Raw genomic sequence first — 25395 nt, forward strand, 5'->3', positions numbered from 1 at the left:
ACGAACACTGCTAACTTGACTACATTTTAAAATTCAGAATGCATGCTGGGTTAACTAAAGATTGACTGCATTCCTGAAGAGTACACAACGCAGGCAAACAAGTTTTTCATAACAGCAGCTGCAAGACTTGTTTTTCTAACCGGACGCAGCATGTGAAAGACACTTATAATAATGAGATAAACATTGAGAGAAATTGTGGATTTTAGTGTGTGTTTTCAGTTCAATTTCAAGATCCTGTTCAACCTCAGTTCAGGGACTGGCTTAGCAGCCAGTGTCCCAGTTTACTTTTTCTTTTCGCTTCTGTCATGCTAATTTTCTTAAAGTTTTGTTCAATAAAAGAAATTGATTTTAAAACCCCGTATCAGTGCTGTCCCCTCGCCTGTTCAAAGAGATGAATGGACCCAACAACCCCTCTCCATTTTCTGAACTGGGTGTAATATTTGTAATCCTCAGTCCTCTGGTATCACCCCCAACCCCCTCCCATATCCATGGAATATTGAAAGATCTTAATCAGAGCTCTGCTCTCTCCACCCTGCTCCCCTCTGCAGCCTAAGGTGAATTCCATCTGGACTAGGTGAACCTTTGAGTGATGCCAGCCTATTTAGCACGCATATCCACATTTTACCTTACGCAATATTTCTATTCTCTCCTCCAACAACATTAACTTCATCCTCTTCTTTTGTGAAGACGGATGCAACTTACTCACCTCAGTCCTGCCAACTGCCTTCACAAGACATGGTGGCACAGTGGTTGGCACTGCTGCCTCACAATGCCAGGGACTCGGGTTCGATTCCCGGCCTCGGGTCACTGTCTGTGGGGACGTTGCATGTTCTCCCCGTGTCTGCGTGGGTTTCCTCTGGGTGCTCCGGTTTCCACCCACAGTCTGAATCACTGTCTGCGCGAATCTGCACATTCTCTCTGTGTCTGTGTTTCCTCCGGGTGCTCCGGTTTCCCCCCACAGTACAAAGATGTGCTGGTTAGGGTGCATTAGCCGTGCTAAATTCTCCCTCAGTGTACCCGAACAGGCACCGGAGAGTGGCGACTAGGGGATTTTCACAGTAACTTCATTGCAGTATTAATGTAAGCCTACTTGTGACAATAATAAATAATCCTTTTTCATTCTTAATAGGCCCCACCTTACCTTCAATCATCACTTAACTTTTTATGTTTATAAAGATTTTGGAGTTCCCTTTAATGTTGCTTTTTTCACATACTCTCTTTGCCCTTCTTGTATCCTTTTTATTTTCACCAGCATGCTTTGCATTCTATATATGACATTCATCACAAACTTCCTTCTTGTTTTATCTTCGTCTCCATTTCCTTTGTCATCCAGGGAACCCTAGCTTTGGATGCCATGCTTCTCCAAATGGAAGGCCTGCCATTGCTCTTTTACACTCTCCTGACCAACCATTCTTTACAGTCCACCTGGATCCCTTCTCAAATCACTGTTCCCCGTTAGTGGAGAGCAGTTATAAACCCCCCAAATCACTGAAATTGGTTTCTTTTCAGTTAGGTATTCCATTTTTGAATTTTCTTTGTCTATTTTGTAACTATTTATCAAAACTAATTTTATTATGATCACTATTAACACGATGCTCAACTGAAACAGGCTAAACGTGACCTACTTTATTTCATAGAACATGATCCAACATCCCATTTCCTTCCTTGTTGGGCAAGATTGGTACTGATTAAGTTCTCCCGTACACATTTTATTCCCTTCCTTGCTTTTTACACTATTTATGGCCATAATTATTTGTGATGACTTTCATGACACTAATTCAAATATCTCCATGCTCATGTGGCACTAGATAGTGGGTGGATGGACAAGGGGAGATTGTGAGGTGGAGTGAATGCCTAGCTGCCTCCCCAAAAAGGGGAATCATTGGCACCATGACAGAGGAGAACAATAGAGTCATAGAGGTTTACAGCATGGAAACAGGCCCTTCGGCCCAATTTGTCCATGCCGCCCCTTTTTTTAACCACTAAGCTAGTCCTAATTGCTTGCGTTTGCCCAGATCCCTCTATACACATCTTACCCATGTAACTAGCCTACCATTACATCCCACAGCACAAGAGAAAGGGAAGATGGCAACCCAACCATGGCTAGCACGAGGGGACATAGCTTTAAATTGAGGGGTGATAGCTATAGGACAGATGTCAGAGGTAGGTTCTTTACTCAGAGAGTAGTAAGGGCGTGGAATGCCCTGCCTGCAACAGTAGTGGACTCGCCAACATTAAGGGCATTTAAATGGTCATTGGATAAACATATGGATGATATTGGAATAGTGTAGGTTAGATGGGCTTTAGATTGGTTTCACAGGTCGGCGCAACATCGAGGGCCGAAGGGCCTGTACTGCGCAGTAATGTTCTATGTTAACTCTGAACATCCCACAGAGCTCAGGCTTTTAACTTGCCCAGCAATGCAAACCTGCAAGATATCAGAAAGTGAAGCACTGTGTGAGCACAACATAAATTAAGTCTATGTTGATGGAGCTATTAGTTCAGTGAGCGAGAAAATCAATCAAGTTAATGCCCCAGGGAGATGATAGAAATATGGTTGATGCAAATCAGCTGCTTCAGAAAATAACATTTTTGGATCCAGTACATGATTAATCTGAGACATAACTTATGTCAAGTGTAGCATGGCTCGAGAGAAGCAGATGACTTTGGACCTCAGGTTCACAAAACTCTTTAACCACTGGTGATTTATCTCATCACATTTCTGGGTCTGTTGTAGACTCCTTGATGGAGATGATTATGATTAGTCAGCAACTTCATCATTGAAAAATACAGCTATCAAGCTGGTAGGTGAACACTGGATCTTCCATTCAGCTATTCCTATATTCAATTTAAACTAAAATAAACAAGCCGAGAAACAAATTTTCCAATCCGTTCAATCCCAAGTCACACAATCCATCAACCAGTGAACCTCTCAATAATGAAAAATAATTAGGATTAAAGAGCTCTGCATATCTTAATTACAAAACACAAAATCTAAAAATCAGAAAATTCTTAGAATCATAGAATCCCTATAGTGCAGAAGGAGGCCATTCGGGCCCATTGAGTCTTTACCGACACTCTGACAGAATTCTCTTATGATGTGGCTACCAAATAAACCTGCTGGACTTTAACCTGGTGTTGTGAGACTTCTTACAGAATTCTCTTACCTAAGCCCTCTCCCCCGCCCTATCTCCATAACCCCACACATTTACCACGGCTAATCTATCTAACCTGCATATCTTGGGGCAATTTCATCATTACCAATCCACCTAGGCTGCACATCTTTGGACTAATTGTAACTCATTTCTGCAGCCATTTTAGACTGACTTCATGATGGTTATATAATTCCATTAAAAACCGACTCTCATTCTTGAGAACTAACCGCTGTTGCAAGCTTGCAATACCCTCTGCTGGAGAATGTTCGGAACTGAACAATACTTTTAACATAGGATTGGATATAGAAAGAACCTCTCGGTATCTACCAATTCAGCCCTCTTGAGGATCTTGCATGTTTCAATGAGATCACCTCTCATCCTTCTGAATTCCAGTTACCTTTATAACTTCAAAAAGCCAGGATTGAATTGCAACTTTGGAAATCGCTTCTCTGTATATTCCGGTGCAGTCCAGCAGAAAATCGCCATCTCGCCAAATGTGGTGCTACAGCGACATGCTTTTAGTCATGTGAAAATTTTAGGTAGAAAACACCTCAGATATAATAATTCATATCTCTCACTATTCGATAACCAAGAAGGGAAAGTTCTCATAATGATCAGAATACTCTTGGGCATGCTTTACTTTCACCTTAGCATTTTGCCAATGAGAGTATTGAGATCAAAGATTACATCTATTAATCACTTCTTGTTTATTAATTGCAATTAGCTATATCTGGTTTCCCAATTAGCCACAGGAGTAGCCAACATATTGGACAACACTGGTGTATATACACATACACAATCGATAGGATGTGCTCTACATTAATTCAAACTTGCTTCAACATTACTTTATAGCCTCATGAGGAAACAGGGCAAGAACAATAAAATCACAAGAATCTTGGTTCGCCTTAAAAGTTGCACACCATCCTGACTTGGAAATTTCCTGCCATTTCCATCACTGGGTCACCTTCTTAAAGACACCATCGAACACCAAGGACTGCAGTAGTGCAAGGCAGCAGCCCACCATTGCCTTCTCAGGACAACCTTGCCAGTGGCGCCCACATCCTAGAAACCTTCGCTAAAATGATTTCAGCTTTCATCAGTTTCTGGTTAGGCAAAGACTGAACCAATTTCAGTTTTTCTTTTGGTAAAATGTGAAAAATGAAGAATTGTCTCATTTATTCCAGGTTAATATGTATCTTATTCAAATAGTCAACAGACAGTAACCACACAGTTTTACCCTGCTCTGAATCTTACCCATTGCACAGATAACTCACAACACCAGGTTAAAGTCCAACAGATTTATTTGGTATCACGAGCTTTCAAAGTGCTGCTCCTTCATCAGGTGAGTGGAGCAGCACTCTGAAAGCTCGTGATACCAAATAAACCTGTTGGACTTTACCCTGTGTTGTGGGACTTCTAACTGTGCTTATCTCAGTCCAATGCCAGCATCTCCACATCAAAGATAACTCAGGCACTGAACATCTCAAATTCCATCATGCTATTAGCGATGCCTAGAATTTTATTTTAATGACAAATCAATCATTTGGTATTGATCAGCATGACATTGTACTTTTGTAGGGGCGGCGCAGTGGTTAGGGACCCGGGTTCGATTACCGGCTTGGGTAACCGTCTGTGTGGAATCTGCACGTTCTCCCCGTGTCTGCGTGGGTTTCCTTTGGGTTCTCTGGTTTCCTCCCACAGTCTGAAAGATGTGCTGGTTAGGTGCATTGGCCATGCTATATTCTCGCTCGGTGTACCCGAACAGGCATCGGAGTGACTAGGGGATTTTCACAGTGTTAATGTAAGCTTTCTTGTGATTAATAAATAAACTTTAACTTTGAAACAATGCACATTACTGACAGCAGCTTGCAATTGTATAGTGTCTTATTTTAATGTAACAAAGAGTCACGAGACACTTCACAGGAGTTAGCCAACAAAATTGACACAGCCACATAAGGAGATATTAAGGACATGTGATCAAACGCTTGGTCGGAGAGGTGGGTTTGAAGGGGGAGAGAGATGCAGAGCGGTTTAAGAAGTGAATTCTTGAACTTAAGGGCTAAACAGCTGGAAGTACAGCTGCTAATGATGGAGTGAAGGAAATCAGGGCTAAGATGCCACAATTCGAGGACCACAGTGATTTCTGAGGGTTGCAGCGCTGGAGGAGGTTCCAAAGACAAGGAGAGGGTGAAGCCACAGAGAGAATGTGAAAGCAAGGATGAGGCTATTTGCTCTGTAACCTCCAGGAACCACAGGCCTGGTGAAATTAATCAAACACATGCAAATATTGACAGATAACATTCTCCTGCTATTTGTTTCAAAGCATGCTCTGAAGAGCCAGTGGCTTGTCTGCTGATTAAACCAACTCTTCAAATACTGAACTTGTGTTTACTTCACAAGATCTTTGGATCCCTGGCAGGGTGCCAAACAAAAGGCAGTACTTGAGGATTGTGCCCAGAGCAGGACATTAACCAGATCTTCCTTCTCTGTAGAATGGAACAGATTTGAGGGGCTGAATGGCCTACTCCTTTTTATTTTATTTGTTTATTAGTGTCACAAGTAGGCTTACATTAACACTGCAATGAAGTTACTGTGAAAATCCCCTAGTCGCCACACTCTGGCACCTGTTTGGGTACACTGAGGGAGAATTCAGCATGGCCAATGCACCCTAACCAGCACGTCTTTCGGACTGTGGGAGGAAACCGGAGCACCCGGAGGAAACCCACGCAGACACGGGGAGAACATGCAGATGCTGCACAGTGACCCAAGCTGGGAATTGAACCCGGGTCCCTGGCGCTGTGAGGCAGCAGTGCTAACCACCGTGCCACCCGTTACTTCTGTTTATTCCATCCTCCTGTTGTGGAAGCTTTCATGATTTTTGTTTTAAAAAAAACACGCAAATACTCATGCAAAAATGAACCTGCACACCACAGGGAAATAAAACACAAAAAGATTTTATTGCACAACAAATACAAAATGAAAGGTCACATGAATATAAAGGCACGCAATATTTCATAGAACCATTGCTATTCTGTACCCTCCCACCCCCGAGTCCTGATGTAACAGGTGCAACAGTGATTGACAGTTAACCGCCGGGTCAATGCTCCTGATGAGCTTTGGTAGTCAAAGACCTCACAATTCAATGGGTCCAGCGTTCAGAATTCTAACCTTGCGTTGTTATCGGGCGGAGCGGCTATTTGACTGTGACAGGCGATGTGCTGTGAATTGACTCCATCACTGCAGCAAACCTGTTACAAAGGTCATGGGGTGAGTTTGGCCGGATCTTCGGTGGTTCGCGTAGGATTCGAACCTCGACAGAACAGTCCAAAAGCCTCGGGAGGAATTCTGTGAGTTGCTCCTGTAGCCGGGCTGTAAAAGAAATGTAAATTTTAGCGCAATTTCAAGCATACTGAGGGCATAAAGAACAGCCCCGTGTTCGTAAAAGTTTAAAAGGTTTATTTTATTAGTGTGTCACAAGTAGGCTTACATTAACACTGCAATGAAGTTACTGTGAAAATCCCCTAGTCGCCACACTCCTGTTCGGGTACACTGAGGAAGAATTTAGCACGGACAATGCACCTAACCAGCACGTCTTTCCAATTGTGGGAGGAAACTGGGGCACCCGGAGGAAGCCCATGCAGACATTGGGAGAACGTGCAAACTCCACATGGTCACCCAAGCCAGGAATCAAATGCGGGTCTCTGGCGCTGTGGAGTAGCAGTGCTAACCACTGTGCCACCTTGCCGCCCTAATAAGACATATTCTCAGGTCAGCGCCAAAGCATTAAGCCCAACAAGTCGCAAGTCAGCATGGACAAGTTGGGCCGAAGGGCCTGTTTCCATGCTGTAAACCTATAAGTCCAGTTGAACACAGATACCAGTTTTGTATGAACAAGATGAATGAGGTTCTGGTGATGGTTGGTGTGGCAATTGTCCCTTTGAGGGCAACACAGCAGAGTAAGGGTCACCTGGCCTGGTTGACTGATCAGGACTCAGCACGGGCAACCACCCCAGAGGGAGGTGCTCTCCTAGGCAGAAGTATTTTAGAGTTAGCTGCAAACATGCTGCTGTCCTGGAAGATCAGTAAATAAATCCCTTCTTGTCCCATAATGAAGTTTCTGAAAGCGTAACACTGCAGCTGGCTGAAGGGTGAATGTTGGCCAAAACACCAGGATAATCTCTGGCTCTTCTTCCACAGGGACATATGGGTCCACCTGAACCACTTCAGCAGGCATACAGGGCCTTGATTTAACACTGTATCCAAGAAATGGTACCAACAGCAATGCAGTGTTGCCTCAGTACTGCACTGGAGTGTCATCTTAGATTACTTACTCAAGTGTTGCAGTGAGACTTGAGGCTAGTTTCCAGATTTAGGAGACAAACGCAATATTTTGGGACAGGTGACTCAAGAGCTTGGGCAAAGCCGCAGGTTTTGAGGAGCATCTTAAAGGAGGAGTGAGTGGTAGAAAAGCAGAGATGTTTGCCAAAGCAATTCCAGAGTTTTGGGCTTAGGCAGCTGGAAGAACAGCCAGCGACACCGGAGTGGTTAAAACAGGTGATGAGCAAGAGGCCAGAATAGGAAGAGCACAGAGATCTCAGGGAGACGCAAGCCTGGATGAGGTTAGAGATTGGGAGGGATGAGACTGTGGAGGGATTTGAAAACAAGGATGAGAGTTCTCACACAAACACAAAATAATGAGGATGCTGGGAATTTGAAATAAAAGCAAAAAATGCTGGAAATACTCAGCAGGTCTGGCAGCATCTTTAAGGAGAGACAAGGGCTGATGTTTCGAGTCCAGATGACCCTTTGACAAAGGGTCATCTGGACTTGAAACGTCAGCTCTTTTGTCTCCTTACAGATGCTGCCAGACCTGCTGAGAATTTTCAGTGTTTTCTCTTTTGTGTTCTTGTCATGTGCTGATCTTTGTTTGTGAACAAGTTGCAAAGGACCTGACATTTACAGGTGGTTAACAAGATACAGTCATCATCATCCTATCATCAAAGCTATGATATACATAATTAGATTCTGGCTTATTGGGTATATTTTTAATGTTAGGGGTTTTGGAAAAGTCACTGGTCCATATAGCCTAGTAGCTGGTATAGGTCAAGCTTAATCACTTTGAAGAATGCTTGGACACCAGATTGTCACTAATACTGCTGTATGAAAACAATATCCTGATTAGTCAACATATTAAGGTTTGTTTAAAATCATTTAGGTCCAAATTATATGTCACAACAGCAAACATGACAAGAAATCCACGGCTACAATCGAAAACAGGATTAAGATCAGCTGTAATGCCCCTTTATTGCTATACTCATAAGAAAAATGGCCGTATTGTTGCCCAGATTACCAAAACTCCAGCAAGAACTCAAAAACAAATGCCCGTTTTATTGAGAACAGAGATGCTCAAAAGTATTGGGAGTCTTCAAGGGTAGATTGACAGAACTGCTTCCAGCAGGAGGGTCAGTAAGTGGTAGACACAGGTTTAAGTCAGTTGACAAAAGATTCAGAGGCAGAATAAGGGTGATCATAGAATCATAGAAACCCTACAGTACAGAAAGAGGCCATTCGGCCCATCGAGTCTGCACTGACCACAATCCCACCCAGGCCCTACCCCCATATCCCTACATATTTTACCCACTAATCCCTCTAACCTACGCATCTCAGGACAGTAAGGGGCAATTTTAGCATGGCCAATCAACCTAATCTGCACATCTTTGGACTGTGGGAGGAAACCGGAGCCCCCGGAGGAAACCCACGCAGACACGAGGAGAATGTGCAAACTCCACACAGACAGTGACCCAAGCCGGGAATCGAACCCAGGCCCCTGGAGCTGTGAAGCAGCAGTGCTAACCAATGTGCTACCGTGCCACCCATATTTTTATGCAATGAATTCTGATCATTTGGAACGTGCTGCCTGAGAGGGTGGTGGGGACAAATTCAATCGTAACTTCTGAAAGGGAATTGGATCGATATTTGAAAAGTTCTTCCACAGAGTTGGCACAGATGTGGTGGGCCAAATGGCCTCCCTCTGTACTATCTGACTGTAAGAACAGATGGTTCATTAAGGACTTACAATCCATGTCTTCGCCGAGGTAGGAACACCAGTGGTTTCTCATCATCTCCACCGCAGCCAGGTCTTCTTTGGAGAGCTCATTGGTGACTATCAGGTGCATGCACGGAATGACCAGGTCGTTCATTATGCTCAAGCCTTCTGCGACATCGTTTTCATTGCCACTTTCAAACAGGTCTGCTGCACAGGCATTCAGCTCCTGCGGTGATAAGTGCGACATTGTTAGCAAAAGGATAGCAAAAATTATGGAACCATTGTATGAAGCGTTCAGGCGGAATTGAATTTATTTTCCCCCATGATGTTGCTGTTGCTGATACTCATCTATGATCACAGATCATTACCTGGCAAAAATAGCAGGCAAAAAACCTGCTTCCAGGCTACTGAACTAGCACTCTCTGTTCATCCAGCAGAAGGTACTCTTCAGTTATAGGCAATAAAATGAAACAAAACTTACTCCAACTGATAAATCAAAGAAAAAGGTTTAATAAAGAAACTTCATTACTCCAACACATGAGGCCTCACCCTGGGTCTTTCCAAGCTCCCCCAACAATTCCCAAAAGGTTCTTATTTATACTGAGTCAGCTGATCATCACATCATTCGACCGGTTACATAGTTTACTGGATCAGCTGACCCTTACAACTTGTTAGCATTGGTCACACTACAACAGATCCAATGTCATCATTAGATACATTCTAACAGTCTCTAGCCAGCCACCCAGAGAAGAGGGGTTTGCCAAAAGTGTTCACAGGGAAACACTACGTAGACTTCCTACCTGGTTTTCACTCTGTATTTGTATTCATGGGTACAAACAGAATGATCAGGATAGATTGAACAGGCTGTGGCTCTTCTTGTTGGGTGGGGGCAGATCAAGACTTAGTGTTGACCAGACAGGGGTCTTCTCTATGAACAGTATGCTTTGTCTGTATGGTGCGCAAGAAACAATACAGACACTGTATCCCAATACATGCGACAATAATAAACAAATGAATTAATCAATTAAATAGGGTTGATAGGTTGGACATAGAGATTATATTTCCACTTGCAGACGACCTAAATCGAATTCAGGAGCAAGCTCTTTATCCAGAGACTAGTTAAAATGTGGAACTTTCTACCACACGTTGAGGTGACTGGCATAGGAACATTCAAAAGCAGATGATGACAGGGAGGAGAAAGGGATGGAAAGTGATGTTGATGAGGTAGGGTAGGAGGAGGCTTCTTATGAAGCATGAACACTAGCATGGATCTGTGGGCAGAGTGGCCTACTTCTGTGCTGTAAGTTAACACTTCAGAACTGTTGCCACATTACACAGAATATGCATCATAGAAACAGGCCTTTGGTCCAAGTAATCTTTCCTTGTGCTTATACTCCACACAAGTCTCCAACCATTCCATCTACTTTATCTGGGTCTTTCAGAATAATTTTCTATTCCTTTTTTTCTCGTGTATTCATCAAATTTCATTCTGAAACCACCTAAGCTATTTGTCTCAATTATTCCTTGAGGTGGCGACTTTACATTCTGAACACTGGATCTAATTTCTAGGAACTGCACGATAGCATAGTGGTTAGTTAGCACTGCTGTTTCACAGCACCAGGGATTTGGGTTTAATTCTGGCCTCGGGTGACTGTGTGGAGTTTGCATGTTCTCCGTGTCTGCGTGGGTTTCCTCCAGGTGCTCCGGTTTCCTCCCACAATCCAAAGATATGCAGGTTAGGTGGATTGGCCATGCTAAATTGACCCTTAGTGTCAGGGGGATGAGCAAGAGTAAATACCTGGGGTTATGGGGATAGGGCCTGGGTGAGATTGAGGCCGGTGCAGACTCAATGGGCCGAATGACCTCCTTCTGCACTGTAGGGATTCTATGATTCTATGAACTGCCGGCTATTGGCTTATCCTGAAAACACCAACAAAAATTCTCAATTAATTTTTCTTAATCATCTTCACGCCAGAAAAAAAAATAGATTCAACAACTGAGAGAAGCTGAGGAGAGACTTCGAAGAAAACAAAATAGTTAGAAGTCAAATTAAGTCAGGAGAGAGAAATAACAAGAGGGAAAGAAAGATTGGTTGTGAGAGAGAGAGAAAAAAGACAAAAGGAAAGCAAGAAAGTAATTTACATTATAAAAATCTCCAACAGTATTTTATTACCTGTCAGAGTGAGACGACATTGTTTTAATTGTTCCTTTACTGGGCAAGATGGTATTACAAGAACTTAAATCTCATCAGTAAAATGGTCCTATATATATTGATAAAATACCTAAGGTGGGCACAGTAAGAAGTCTCACAACACCAGGTTAAAGTCCAACAGGTTTATTTGCAATCACCGAGCTTTCGGAGTGCTGCTCCTTCGTCAGGTGAGTGGAGGTTAGTTCACAAACACGGCATATATAGGTAAAGACACAATTGCAAGCTAATTGCAGATTGGAATATGAAGAATGGTTGGAATGCGAGTCTTTACAGGTAATCAAGTATTTACAGGTACGAACAGTGTGCCTGGAGAGATGAATAACCACAGATTAAAGGGGTGTGAATTGTCTCAAGCCAGAACAGGATTTTGCAAACCCAGGCAGTATGGTGGGGGTTACAAGTCATGTGACATGAACCCAAGATCTCGGTTGAGGCCGTCCTCATGCATGCAGTACTTGGCTATCAGTTTCTGCTCGGCGATTCTGCGTTGTCGTATGTCTTGAAGGTCACCTTGGAGAACGCTCACCCTAAGATCGGAGGCCTGAATGCCCTTGACTGTTGAAGTGTTCCCCGACAGGAAAGGAACACTCCTCTCTGGCAATTGTCGCATGGTTTCCATTCATCCATTGTGGTAGTGTCTGCATGGTCTCGCCAATGTACCACGCCTCGGGACATCCTTACCTACAGCGCATGAGGTAGACAACGTTGGCTGAGTTGCACGAGTATGTACTCTGTACCTGGTGGGTGTTGTTCTCACATGTGAAGGAGCAGGGCCCCAAAAGCTCGTGATTCCAAATAAACCTGTTGGACTTTAACCTGGTGTTGTGAGACTTCTTACTACGCCCACCCCAGTCTAATGCCGGCATCTCCACATCATAGCCTAAGGTGAGTTTAATAGGCAATTGATGTGCAACAGCAAAAACCTCTTGAAACTCATGGGGAGGTTGGCGGTGAGCTGACATTTCTACAAGGCTAATGATGGAACTATGCAACAACCTGTGCTGACTCCCAAATCAAAGACTTCCTTACCAGAAGACGCTGGATGATTTACGAATTAATAACGGCATCCAGCATTACATTGCAGTTATTGTGGCAGCGAATTCTGTCCCGATGCTTCTGACAAGAGCTTCCTCGTGTCCAGTTCAGGACCGAGACAGAGATGGTGTCAGCGCTGCTCAGCTGCAACCCTAAGCCTCGAGTGTACCCGAGAACACGTGGAGCTCACCAAGATCTCTTTCAGCACCCTGACAATAGCTGAAAGCAACAAAAATTATAACAAGCACAAGAGCTGAAGATCTGAAATGGAACTGGAGAACAGTCGAAACACACAGCTGCTGGATGAGGAACGATTAACTTCTTGAATAATGAGTATGTCAAATCTGACAACAAGGCTACACCTGAAATATTAACCGGCCTGTTCCCTTTCAGATGTTGCATATTTCCCAATTTTTAATTTCAACAAGAGTGCCAAACCTCACCCCGTGTATTTTACTTTGTAAAAAAAACCTCTTCTAAAAAAAACGTAACTGACCAAAAGGCACTTTCTCCTATAGTACGCAATTAGCGTCTCATCAACCCCTTTGTTCTTTCCATTCTTCAGTAGTTTCAGGTTGCTGTGGTACGCATGAACCAAGTATGTTAGAGATTCACGACACCTGTAAGCAGATACAAAATATTAGTTCAAGCACTTCATTAAGTACATCCATGAATGAAGAGGAGAGGAAAAGATCACTCAGGTCTCTTCCCTATTGTGTACGCCTTTTCCAGTACATCTCAAGCCTATGGTATTCTCTCTCTTCCATTAGGACTCTGTGGTGGCACTCTTGAACCAACAACAATCTGACAGAGGCAAGTCCCACTTCAGAGTTCTGGGCATATAAAACAAGCTGACAATCTGTTGGCAATACTGAAGCGACGCTGCTCTGCAGAAGGTGCGCTCCTTCAAATGAGTTATTAAACATCTGCCCTCTCCACGGGACATGGAAGATCCCCATGGGCGGCACAGTGGCTAGCACTGCCGCCTCACGGTGACAGGGACCCGGGTTCGATTCCTGGTTTGGGTCACTGTCTGCCTGAAGTTTGCATGTTCTCCCTGTGTCTGTGTGGATTTCCTCCAGGTGCTCCAGTTTCCTCCCACACTCCAAAAGACGTGCTGGTTAGGTGCATAGGCCATGCTGAATTCTCCCTCAGTGTACCCGAACAGGTGCTGGAGTGTGGTGACAAGGGGATTTTCACAGTAACTTCATTGCCGTGTTCATGTAAGCCTACTTGTGACAATAATAATACCGCGGCACGGTAGCACAGTGGTTAGCACTGCTGCTTCACAGCTCCAGGGACCTGGGTTCGATTCCCGGCTTGGGTCACTGTCTGTGTGGAGTTTGCACATTCTCTTCGTGTCTGCGTGGGTTTCCTCCGGGTGCTCCGGTTTCCTCCCACAGTCCAAAGATGTGCAGGTTAGGTTGATTGGCCAGGCTAAAAATTGCCCATTAGTGTCCTGAGATGTGTAGATTAGAGGGATTAGTGGGTAAAATATGTAGGGATAGGGCCTGGGTGGGATTGTGGTCGGTGCAGACTTGATGGGCCGAAGGGCCTCTTTCTGCACTGTAGGGTATCTATCTATCTATAATAAATAAATGTGTGAAGAGCAGGGGCATTCTTTCCAGGGTCCTGGACAATATTCATCCCTTAATCAACATTACTGAAATAGATTATTTGATCATTATAATAATACTCTTTGTGGGAGTTTGCTGTGCGTAAATTGGTTGTCACATTTCCTACATTATAACATTGTCTAATACTTCAAAAATTAATTTACTGGCTGCAAAATACTTTGCACCATCCTGAAATCATGGAAGGCGCTACAAAAGTCCTTTTGTTCTGTCTCTTACTGTACCAACTTGATCCCATTCATTGTGTACTAAAGGCAGACATTCCATTTGGCCAATGTGCAATACTTAATATTTATTAGCACCGAACTGTATTTATAGCTTGCATTGTTCCTTGAGCTCTTTTGCTACACCTACTCTCTCTCTCTCTCTCTGTATTGCTCTCCCTTCTTCAGGGCTCGTCAGCTACAGATACAATGAACCTTTTGAACTGGATACCAATGGCTGGTCGAAAGAGGAGAAAATTAATCTGATTCCAGTCCATAATCTAATACCAATTGAGTCAATCTTGTCAATATGATGGAGGAAAAACCCTGAATTACCTTTGAAACTATTGGACTTTAAGTAAGATCTGTGGGTTTTAGAAAATGGAAATACAAGCCAACAATGGCTGAGGGTGTAAATTCCTTCACCTGGGGATCGATTGCAACAGTCTTCAAGGAGCCCCAAGAGTGGCTGGAGGGAAGAATTTGGCCTCTACCTCTTCCCTTCTCTCCATTTCCTCATCTTAGTAAATGAAGCTATGCCTCTAGAAAGACATTACAAATCATTCCCCCAGGGCCCAGGAAAGAGTTTCATCTTCCTCATGTCGCAATTACAACCTTACATTTGGCTTGTGTCACTACTCACAAAGAGGGCACTGTAGATTCAAACAGGATGGAATTTACACCCTCAGCCATTGTTGGCTTGTATTTCACGCTGCTGGCAGTGAACACTCAATTAACTCTTCAAGCATTCTGAAAGAGAATCATCCCGTTTTTGGAACATTCAATACGTACTTTCCATTCTGGTAGCACTCCAGTCCAGTCAGGAGATAGACGGAAACTTTTCGGAACAGACTGTAGTCCTCGTGCCATTCCTGTAAATGAGATGAGGGATGTGCTGTTGAACTAATTATTGAAATGCGGTGAGCAAAGGTGCTGTGAGCCTACCAACCCTGGCCACTTTGGCTGCCATTGTAGGTGGCATTAGTGCTCACTCGCTGCATGTGAGAGCTAGTTTATAAGGCCAATGTGCAACTCCAGGGATTCTTCACAACCCAAACACAGGGGCAGAAAGATAAGGCACTGATTTGCAGAGAAGCCCAAAAATCGATTTCCTACTTAGCAATAATAGGAACATTACGATAAAGGCTGAAATAAATGTGGCCGCAGATATACTGGATGTATGCGCTCAACATATGAACATATGATTCAGGAAGAGTAGGTCACTCGGCCCCTCGAGTCTGCTCTGTCATTCAATAAGAACATGGCTGATCTGACTGTAACCTTAACTCCACATTTCTACCTAGACCTGATAACCTTTCACCACCCCATCCCCTCATTAATCAAAAATCTATCTAGCTCTGTCTTAAAACAATTTCAAAGATTCTGCTTCCACTGCCTTTGGAGGAAGAGACTCATGACCCTCAGAGAGGAAAAAAATCTCCTCACCTTGTCTTAAATGGGTGACCCGTTATTTTTAAATAGTGACCCCTAGCTCTAGATTCTCCCACAAGAGGAAACATTCTCTCCACATTCACCCTGTCAATGCCCTTCAGGATCTTAAACGTTTTGATGAAGTTGCTTCTTACACTTAACTCCAGTGGATAAAACTTAACCTCTTTAACCTTTCCTCATAAGACAACCTTCCCATTCCTGGTATTATTCCAGTAAACCTTCTCTGAACCTGCTCTGAGAAGTAGCAGTAGAGGCGGGTACAATTTTGTCTTTTAAAAAGCATTTAGACAGTTACATGGGCAAGATGAGTATAGAGGGATATGGGCCAAATGCGGGCAATTGGGAATAGCTTAATGGTAAAAACTGGGCGGCACGGACAAGTTGGGCCAAAGGGCCTGTTTCCACGCTGTAAACCTTTATGACTCTACAACTGCTTCTAATACAATTTGTCCCTTCCCGTCTATATTAAGAAGTATAAAAATATTTCTGTAATAAGGTTCACACAACAGGCTATGCAATCACACCTTGTATTCTTGCATGTCCATATCTGAAGGTCCAATGAGTTTCAGCTTTGTCTGTGCCACCTTCATTATACTTATGGACCTACAAGTTGAGCACAAAATGGTCAATTACATTTTGAAGCAATGTTCCTGTTTGAAGATTGTTAAATACATTTTCACATGTTGGCCAATGGGTCAGACTGTGCCCTTTCATCTGGGGATTTGAAACCTGGCAAGGCTAAGAGAAAGAAAGGTTATTTCTCTGTAAGCTGCTTATATTCCAAATGTGATCATGTGTACACAGCTCCCAGTAGGGTAGCAGCAGTTCACAACACAAAGCTATGCAGCAACTTACAGCTAAAAACCACAAAAATGTGCAAAACAGGAAATATCAGATTATGGTTTGGACTGACGCAATGATTTTAAAATCTGAAGCCTTCGCCTATATCTCTGCTGTTCATAGATCATAGAATCCTACAGTGCAGAAGGAGGCCATTCGGCCCATCGAGTCTGCACTGACCACAATCCCACCCAGACCCTATCCCCATAAACACATGCATTTATCCTAGCTAGTCCCTCTGACACGAAGGGGCAATTTTAGCATGGCCAATCCACCTAACCCGCACATCTTTGGAGTCATCACCAAATCACCAACGGAAGCAGAGAATGTATTATTGTTTCTTATGCTCCAAGGACGTAAGACAAAAACAGAAAATGCTGGAAAATCTCAGCAGGTCTACAAGAGAGAAGAGAGCTAACGCTTTGAGCTTTGCTCTAACGAAGGGTCACCAGACGCGAAACATTTTACATTGTTATAACCAATCTAAATGCACATTTCTAGTATTAGTAATTTTGCTTTCTCGACCAGTTATAATCTAAATGTCACTTGATTGAATCCAAGGAGGCAGAAGCTTCACTCTGGAATTAAGAGAAGCTCTAACTCTGGATTTAAGAACATAAGAACATAAGAACATAAGAAATAGGAGCAGGAGTAGGCCATCTGGCCCTTCGAGCCTGCCCCGCCATTCAACAAGATCATGGCTGATCTGAAGCGAATCAGTTCCACTTACCCACCTGCTCCCCATAACCCCTAATTCCCTTATCGATCAGAAAACTATCTACCCGTGATTTAAACATATTCAACGAGGAAGCCTCCACCACTTCAATGGGCAGAGAATTCCAGAGATTCACTACCCTCTGAGAGAAGAAGTTCCCCCTCAACTCTGTTCTGAACCAGCCCCCCCTTATTTTGAGGCTGTGCCCTCTAGTTCTGGTTTCCCTTCTAAGTGGAAAGAATCTCTCCACCTCTACCCTATCCAGCCCCTTCATTATCTTATATGTCTCTATAAGATCACCCCTCATCCTTCTAAACTCCAACCAGTACAGACCCAATCTGTTTAATCTCTCCTCATAAGCTACACCCCTCATCTCCGGTATCAACCTGGTGAACCTTCTCTGCACTCCCTCCAAGGCCAATATATCCTTTCGCAAATAAGGGGACCAAAACTGCACACAGTACTCCAGTTGCGGCCTCACCAGTGCCTTGTACAGTTGCAGCAAGACCTCCCTGCTTTTATATTCTATCCCCCTCGCGATAGATTGTAAATGCCTAGGGCGGACATGAAATACAAACCTGCACTAAAACCCCAGAGTTTATAGGTTTGATGCTGAAGCAATTGTGCAAAGAGAAAATCTCCAACAAAATTGCTCCCATTTCCAACACTTACGTCCTTAAGATAAAAGCAAAAGACTGCGGATGCTGGAATCTGAAACAGAAACAGAAAATGCTGGAAAATCTCAGCAGGGGTAGCACGGTGGCACAGTGGTTAGCACTGCTGCATCCTGGCTTGGGTCACTGTCTGTGTGGAGTTTGCACATTCTCCCCGTTTCTGCATGGGTTTCCTCTGGGTGCTCCGGTTTCCTCCTGCAGTCCAAAGATGTGCGGGTTAGATGGATTGGCCATGTTAAATTCTCCCTCTGTGTAGCCGAACAGGTGCCAGAGTGTGGCGGCTAGGGGATTTTCACAGTAACTTCATTGCAGTGTTAATGTAAGACTACTTGTGACTAATAAATAAACTGATGTTTTAAGAATAAACTGAGGTCTGACAGCATCTGTGAGGAGTGAATAGAGCCAACGCTTCAAGTCTAGATGACCCTTTGTCAGAGCTGTGACCAAGGGTAATCGTGACTCAAAATGTTGGCTCTATTCTCTCCCCATAGATGCTGTCAGACCTGTTGAGATTTTCCAGCATTTTCTGTTTTTGTCTTCCATCCTTTACTTTGAGCGTAAGAAACAATAATGCACTCTCTGTTCCCTTTGGTGATCTCGGCTTGGTGCCATACTTTGTTTGCTGACGTTCCTATGATGCACCTTTGGGCTTTTCGTTCTGTTACCAGATATGTATAAGCCGCAGTTGTTGAGGATCTATGAAGGGCAGCGAACCAGACTTTGAAGGCTGCAGTTGGATATGTGACATACGCGTGATTAAATTGCTCTCTACCTTTCATCGTAGCTGAGGTTTTTATCTGCAAACTGCTCCAGGAGCGTCCGCTCGATCACCCGCTTGGAAGCTTTGTTCTGGAAGAAGTAAACGAGGACGTGCTGGAGCCGAGGGTCGTTCTGGGGTGTTGGTTTATCCTTGGCCAAGTCAAACAGCCGGGAGTACTCTTCATGGAATGCCTAGACATGGTGTGGGGACGCGGCAGGGCGGGTTAAGGAGAGATGAAAACACGACTCAGCACCAAAATATTTTGAACAGTAAAAAATGATTTTAAAAAACGCTGGGAGGTACTCAACAGGTCCAAGGCACTATCTTAAAATAGGAAAAATCTGTTGTGCAGCAAGCAACATAGCTTCTTTATGGGAATGATCAAGTCAAAAAGGGGGGAGAAGTGCCCTTTCACCAACTCTAATAAAGGGACTCCAAACAGATCATTAACTTGTGAGCTGCAGCGTCTGTAGTTTTGGTCTCCATATTTAAGGAGGGATATACTGGAACGGCACAATGAAGGATCATTACATTGGTTCATGGGTTGAGGGGATGCCCAGTGATAAGTGGTGGTCCTGTATTCTCTGGAGTTTAAAAAAATGAGAGGTAATCGCATTGCAACGCACAAGATTCTGATGAGGCTTGACAGGGTAAGCACAGAGGTTGGATCCCCCAGGCAGGGGAATCTAAGACATAGGGGCATAGTCTCAGGATAAGGGGTCAGTTATTTAGGACTGAGATGAGGAAAATCTTCTTCACGCAAAAGGTTGTGAATCTTCGAAATTCTCTGCCCCAGAATGTTTCCATCGTTGAACATACAGGTCGAGTATCTGTTATGTGAAATCCTCGGGGTGGCACAGTGGTTAACACTGCTGTCTCACAGCACCAGGGACCTGGGTTCAATTCCCGGCTTGGGAAGTCTGTACATTCTCCCCTTGTCTACATGGGTTTCCTCCGGGTGCTCCGGTTTCCTCCCAGTCCAAAAAGACATGCTGGTTAGGTACACTGGCCATGCTAAATTCTCCCTCAGTGTATCCGAACAGGCGCCGGAGTGTGGCGACTGGGGGATTTTCACAGTAACTTCATTGCAGTTTTAATGTAAGCCTACTTGTGACACTAATAAAAAAAAACTTTAAAACATGTTTCGGGTTTCAGATAATTGTGTTTACAGATACCACATAGAGGACTAGGCCTACCTGTATTACCATGGCCTAAGTTAGTTATGGTCTGTAAAGAAAATAAAATAAGAACATAAGAACTAGGAGCAGGAGTAGGCCATCTGGCCCCTCGAGCCTGCTCCGCCATTCAATAAGATCATGGCTGATCTTTTTGTGGACTCAGCTCCACTTACCCGCCCACTCACCATAACCCTTAATTCCTTTACTGTTCAAAACTTTATCTATCCTTACCTTAAAAACATTCAATGAGGTAGCCTCACTGGGCAGGGAATTCCACAGATTCACATACCTTTGGGTGAAGAAGTTCCTCCTCAACTCAGTCCTAAATCTGCTCCCCCGTATTTTGGGCCGTGCCCCCTAGTTCTACTTTTACCTGTCAATGGAAACAACCTCCCTGCTTCTATCTTATCTATTCCCCTCATAATCTTATATGTTTCCACAAGATCTCCCCTCTTTCTTCTGAATTCCAATGAGTATAGCCCCAGTCTACTCAGTCTCTCTTCATAAGCCAACCCTCTCAACTCCGGAATCAACCTAGTGAATCTCCTCTGCACCCCCTCCAGTGCCAGTATATCCTTTCTCAAGTAAGGCTGATTGGGAAAGTGAGATATATCACTGAATAATAAATATAGGGTACCTGTAAATAAGTTCCCACCCCTGGTGCCATCAGTGATTCTGCTGCTAAGTGAGGATTCAGAGTGTCGATGTGAAGAAAAAAAAAAATCACCAAGTAAACAGTGCAGACAAATAACTAGACTTCCCACAGTAAAGGTCGGGTGAGGTTGGCAAGGTTTGTGCCATCTCAGGGACCTTCTGCGATCAGTGGTGCTACCATTGTGCTACCATGGGGACGGCACGGTGGCACAGTGATTAACACTGCTGCTTCACAGCGCCAGGGACCCGGGTTTGATTCCTGACTTGGGTCACTGTCTGTGTGGAGTTTGCACGCTCACTCGGTGTCTGCGCGGGCTTCCTCCGGGTGCTCCGGTTTCCTCCCACATTCTGAAAGACGTGCTGGTTAGGGTGCATTGACCCGAATAGGCGACGGACTGTGGCGACTTGGGAAATTTCAGAGTAACTTCATTGCAGTGTTAATGTAAGCCTTACTTGTGACTAATAAATAAACTTTTACTTTGTGCGCTAAAGGTTAATGAGTTTGAACCAAGAGAGGATTTTGGATGCATTCGGTTCTTAGATTTACGGATAAAAGGTATTTGGTCAGCGTTTAAGGTGGAGGTAGACAAATCTTGGTTTCACAGGAAACAAAGGGACGGGGGAGTGGCCAGTGAAGCGGAATTGAGACGAATCCACCACGAGCACATTTAATAGTAGAACAGGCTCAAGGGTCCACATGGATGACTCCAGCTTGATTTCTTATGTTCTTGCCTTCAAGATGCTGAGATATCTAGTTGTGTTTTTGTGTGTTGACCAGTGACCCAGCAATCTAGGACTGTAATTTGGCACACAGCTTTTGATTTTAGTGACATATCATTTTACGTTCCAATTTCTAACATGTCAGAAGACTTTTTTCGTTTCTAGATAATAACCTGCCAACCCCTCAAATTAAGCCACTTTGAGACAGCACGGTAATAAGAGGGCTGATGTATCAATGTCAAGAAACATGTAATGAAGCTGTATCTTAGTTACTGCCCACCAAATTCATTAACACCAGAACTGTTGTGGATCAGAATACATGTTTAATCTCTTAATAGGGCTGAATTACTGTCACCTTCAGATGTTTATAGGCGTGTGATGTGATCACTCACTGCAAGTGCTGATTTTGGAATGATTAGTTAGAGGAAATGGTTCTCACGTAAAGTTAAAAAAAAAAAGGCTCCTAACTGCAATTTAAATTAGCGCAAAATTTAATTACACTATCAGCAGCATAGGTGGAAAGAAGGGAGGCTGTCAGAGTGTCAAAGTCTGACTAGCTCATTCACGCTACGGCTGCCGTGTCTGTACAAAGTGATTTCACTTTACTGTGTTAAATGGCTTCATGTGCAGCCCAAGTCCAGAGTCAGGACTCGACTGGACCAGGGACTGAAGCAAAGCGAGATTCTCTGGCGTGAGAAAATCCCATTCATTTCAGGCCCAATGTGGGTCTTGACACCCAATTCATATGACACCGGCTATGTCAGCGCACAATGGAAACGGCACTCCAAATCAACTGTGTCCAGTTCTGGTCACCCTATTATAGAAAGGATATTATTAAACTAGAAAGAGAGCAGAAAAGATTGACTAGGATGCTACCGGGACTTGATGGATTGAGTTATAAGGAGAGGCTGGATAGACTGGGACTTTTTTCCCTGGAGCTTAGGAGTGATCTTATAGAGGTCTATAAAATAATGAGGGGCATTGATAAGGTAGACAGTCAACATCTTTTCCCAAAGGTAGGGGAGTCTAAAACTAGAGGGCATAGGTTTAATGTGAGAGGGGAGAGATACAAAAGGGTCCAGTGGAGCAATACTTTCACCCAGTGGGTGGTGAGTGTCTGGAACGAGCTGCCAGAGGCAGTAGTAGAGGTGGGTACAATTTACTCTTTCAAAAAGCATTTAGATAGTTACATGGGTAAGATGGGTAGAGAGGGATATGGGCCAAACACAGGCAATTGGGACTAGCTTAGTGGTTAAAAAGAAAAAGGGCAGCATGGACAAGTTGGGCCGAAGGGTCTGTTTCCATGCTGTAAACCTCTCTGACTCTAACTCCTGATTTTGCAGAACTAATGAATCATTAGATTCAGTATTCAATTTCCTAAGATTAATATTGTATTCATTGGAAAAACCACCATGGTCAGTGACCACCAAGCCTGTTTCTCCATTCTATCAGATCACGGCTGCTTTTAAACAATATCTACTCCCCTTGTTTCTCCAATGCTCAAAGACAACGTCTAACAAAATTCTATCTCAATTTTGAAATTTTCAATTAATTCCCAATCTCAAAAGTTTTGGGGGCTCCAGATTTCCACTACACTATACATAGAATAGAAACGTAGAATCCCTACAGGGCAGAAGGAGACCATTTGGCCCATCAAGCCTGCACTGACAATAATCCCATCCAGGCCCTATACCCTTAACCTCACGCATTTATCCTGCTAATCTTCTTAACACAAAGGGGCAATTTAGTGTGGCCAATCCACCTAACCTGCCCATCTTTGGACTATGGGAGGAAACCAGAGCACCCGGAGGAAACCCACGCAGACACAGGAAGAATATACAAACTCCACACAGGCAGACACCCAAGGCCGGAATTGAACCCAGGTCTCTGTGAGGCAGCAGTGCGCTGCTCTGGCGCTGTGAGGCAGCAGTGCTAACCACTGTGCCACCCCTCCTGACATGATCTCTGAATGACCTAGTTCTAATGTTGAAGTTCAGCCTCCTTGCGCTTGACTCCTTCCACCAGAGGAATTAATTTCTCTTTATCTACCCAACCAACACATTTGATCACTTCCTAATCTGCTTTATTCACGAGGACACAAGCCTAGAATAGGAGTTGTAGTGCAGAAATTATTGATGGCTTCAAATATCTCCTATGTGCTTTACAAAATTATTTGAAGTAATAATTTAACTATTACTTCAAATAATAGTGACATCTCGAGAGAAAATATCAATGATGTGGAGATGCTGGTGTTGGACTGGGGTGGGCACAGTAAGAAGTCTCACAACACCAGGTTAAAGTCCAACAGGTTTATTTGGTATCACAAGCTTGCAGAGTGTTGCTCCTTCACCAGGTGAGTGGAGAGTTGGGTTCACAAACACGGCATATAATCAAAGGCCTAATTGCAAGATATCTTTATCGCAATTGCAATATTGCAATCCATATCACAATTGTAAGATATCCTTATCTTGCAATTGTGCCTTGGTCAAGATATGCCATGTTTGTGAACCCAACTCTCCACTCAACTGATGAAGGAGCAGTGCTCCAAAAACTTGTGATACCAAATAAACCTGTTGGACTTTAACCTGGTGTTGTGAGACTTCTTACAGAAAATATCAAAGCTGTAACACCATTGTCTAAATTGTCAGCCCATTTGTCCTATGAACATAGAACATAGAACAGTACAGCACAGAACAGGCCCTTCGGCCCACGATGTTGTGCCGAGCTTTATCTGAAACCAAGATCAAGCTGTCCCACTCCCTATCATCCTGGTGTGCTCCATGTGCCTATCCAATAACCACTTAAATGTTCCTAAAGCGTCTGACTCCACTATCACTGCAGGCAGTCCATTCCACACCCCAACCACTCTCTGCGTAAAGAACCTACCTCTGATATCCTTCCTGTATCTCCCACCATGAACCCTATAGTTATGCCCCCTTGTAATAGCTTCATCCACCCGAGGAAATAGTCTTTGAACGTTCACTCTATCTATCCCCTTCATCATTTTATAAACCTCTATTAAGTCTCCCCTCAGCCTCCAACGCTCCAGAGAGAACAGCCCTAGCTCCCTCAACCTTTCCTCATAAGACCTACCCTCCAAACCAGGCAGCATCCTGGTAAATCTCCTCTGCACTCTTTCCAGCGCTTCCACATCCTTCTTATAGTGAGGTGACCAGAACTGCACACAATATTCCAAATGTGGTCTCACCAAGGTCCTGTACAGTTGCAGCATAACCCCACGGCTCTTAAACTCCAACCCTCCGTTAATAAAAGCTAACACACTATAGGCCTTCTTCACAGCTCTATCCACTTGAGTGGCAACCTTTAGAGATCTGTGGATATGGACCCCAAGATCTCTCTGTTCCTCCACAGTCTTCAGAACCCTACCTTTGACCCTGTAATCCACATTTAAATTAGTCCTACCAAAATGAATCACCTCACATTTATCAGGGTTAAACTCCATTTGCCATTTTTCAGCCCAGCTTTGCATCCTATCTGTGTCTCTTTGCAGCCTACAACAGCCCTCCACCTCATCCACTACTCCACCAATCTTGGTGTCATCAGCAAATTTACTGACCCACCCTTCAGCCCCCTCCTCTAAGTCATTAATAAAAATCACTATGATATTTAACTACCAATCATCTTTTCAGTAATTGAGAATCAGCTAAATACAACAGCGGTGGGTGGAGAGAGGGATGTCATGGTTTCCAAACATTGACATTTAGAAGCGCAAAGTACGATTGTTATTCCAGTAATTTCACTCAACGGGTTATTTGCTTTTCTTCGTTTTAGGCAACACAACTACCTATATTCCTAGCAGATGCATAGGCCAGTAGATCTGGGTGAGCAAGCCTTTATGGGTCATTTAGGTATACATCCAAAGTTTAAATCTATATTTTCTGAGATGTGCATGTGTCTTGAGTTACTAATACTAACTTATCTGCCATTTGCAGATCCATGGTGCTGTGAAGCACCATGGACCCAGGTTCAATCCTGGCCTTGGGTGCCTGTGTGGAGTTTGCATGTTCTCCCCGTATCTGCATGTTTTTTTTGGTTGCTCTAGTTTCCTCCCACAGTCCAAAGATGTGCAAGCTAGGTGGATTGGCCACAGTAAATT

The 25395-nt window shown here is 43.8% G+C and overlaps 1 protein-coding gene across 5 annotated transcripts in view; it reads right to left on the reverse strand.

Moving 5' to 3' along the window:
* Nucleotides 1–6093: 6093 nt before the first annotated feature.
* usp28 (ubiquitin specific peptidase 28) overlaps nt 6094–25395 on the reverse strand; it is a 99181-nt gene continuing 79879 nt past the window's right edge. For all 5 annotated transcript variants that reach the window (XM_078199013.1, XM_078199015.1, XM_078199014.1 and 2 more), the window contains 6 exons: nt 18739–18917; nt 16262–16340; nt 15078–15157; nt 12945–13068; nt 9232–9427; nt 6094–6524 (listed from right to left, as the gene is read on the reverse strand). In XM_078199013.1, the coding sequence (XP_078055139.1) occupies nt 6349–6524; nt 9232–9427; nt 12945–13068; nt 15078–15157; nt 16262–16340; nt 18739–18917 (834 nt within the window). In that variant the 3' untranslated portion in view covers nt 6094–6348. The remainder of the gene's footprint in view (nt 6525–9231; nt 9428–12944; nt 13069–15077; nt 15158–16261; nt 16341–18738; nt 18918–25395) is intronic.

This window comes from Mustelus asterias, chromosome 27 (genome assembly GCF_964213995.1).
Source record: "Mustelus asterias chromosome 27, sMusAst1.hap1.1, whole genome shotgun sequence".
NCBI lineage: Eukaryota > Metazoa > Chordata > Chondrichthyes > Carcharhiniformes > Triakidae > Mustelus > Mustelus asterias.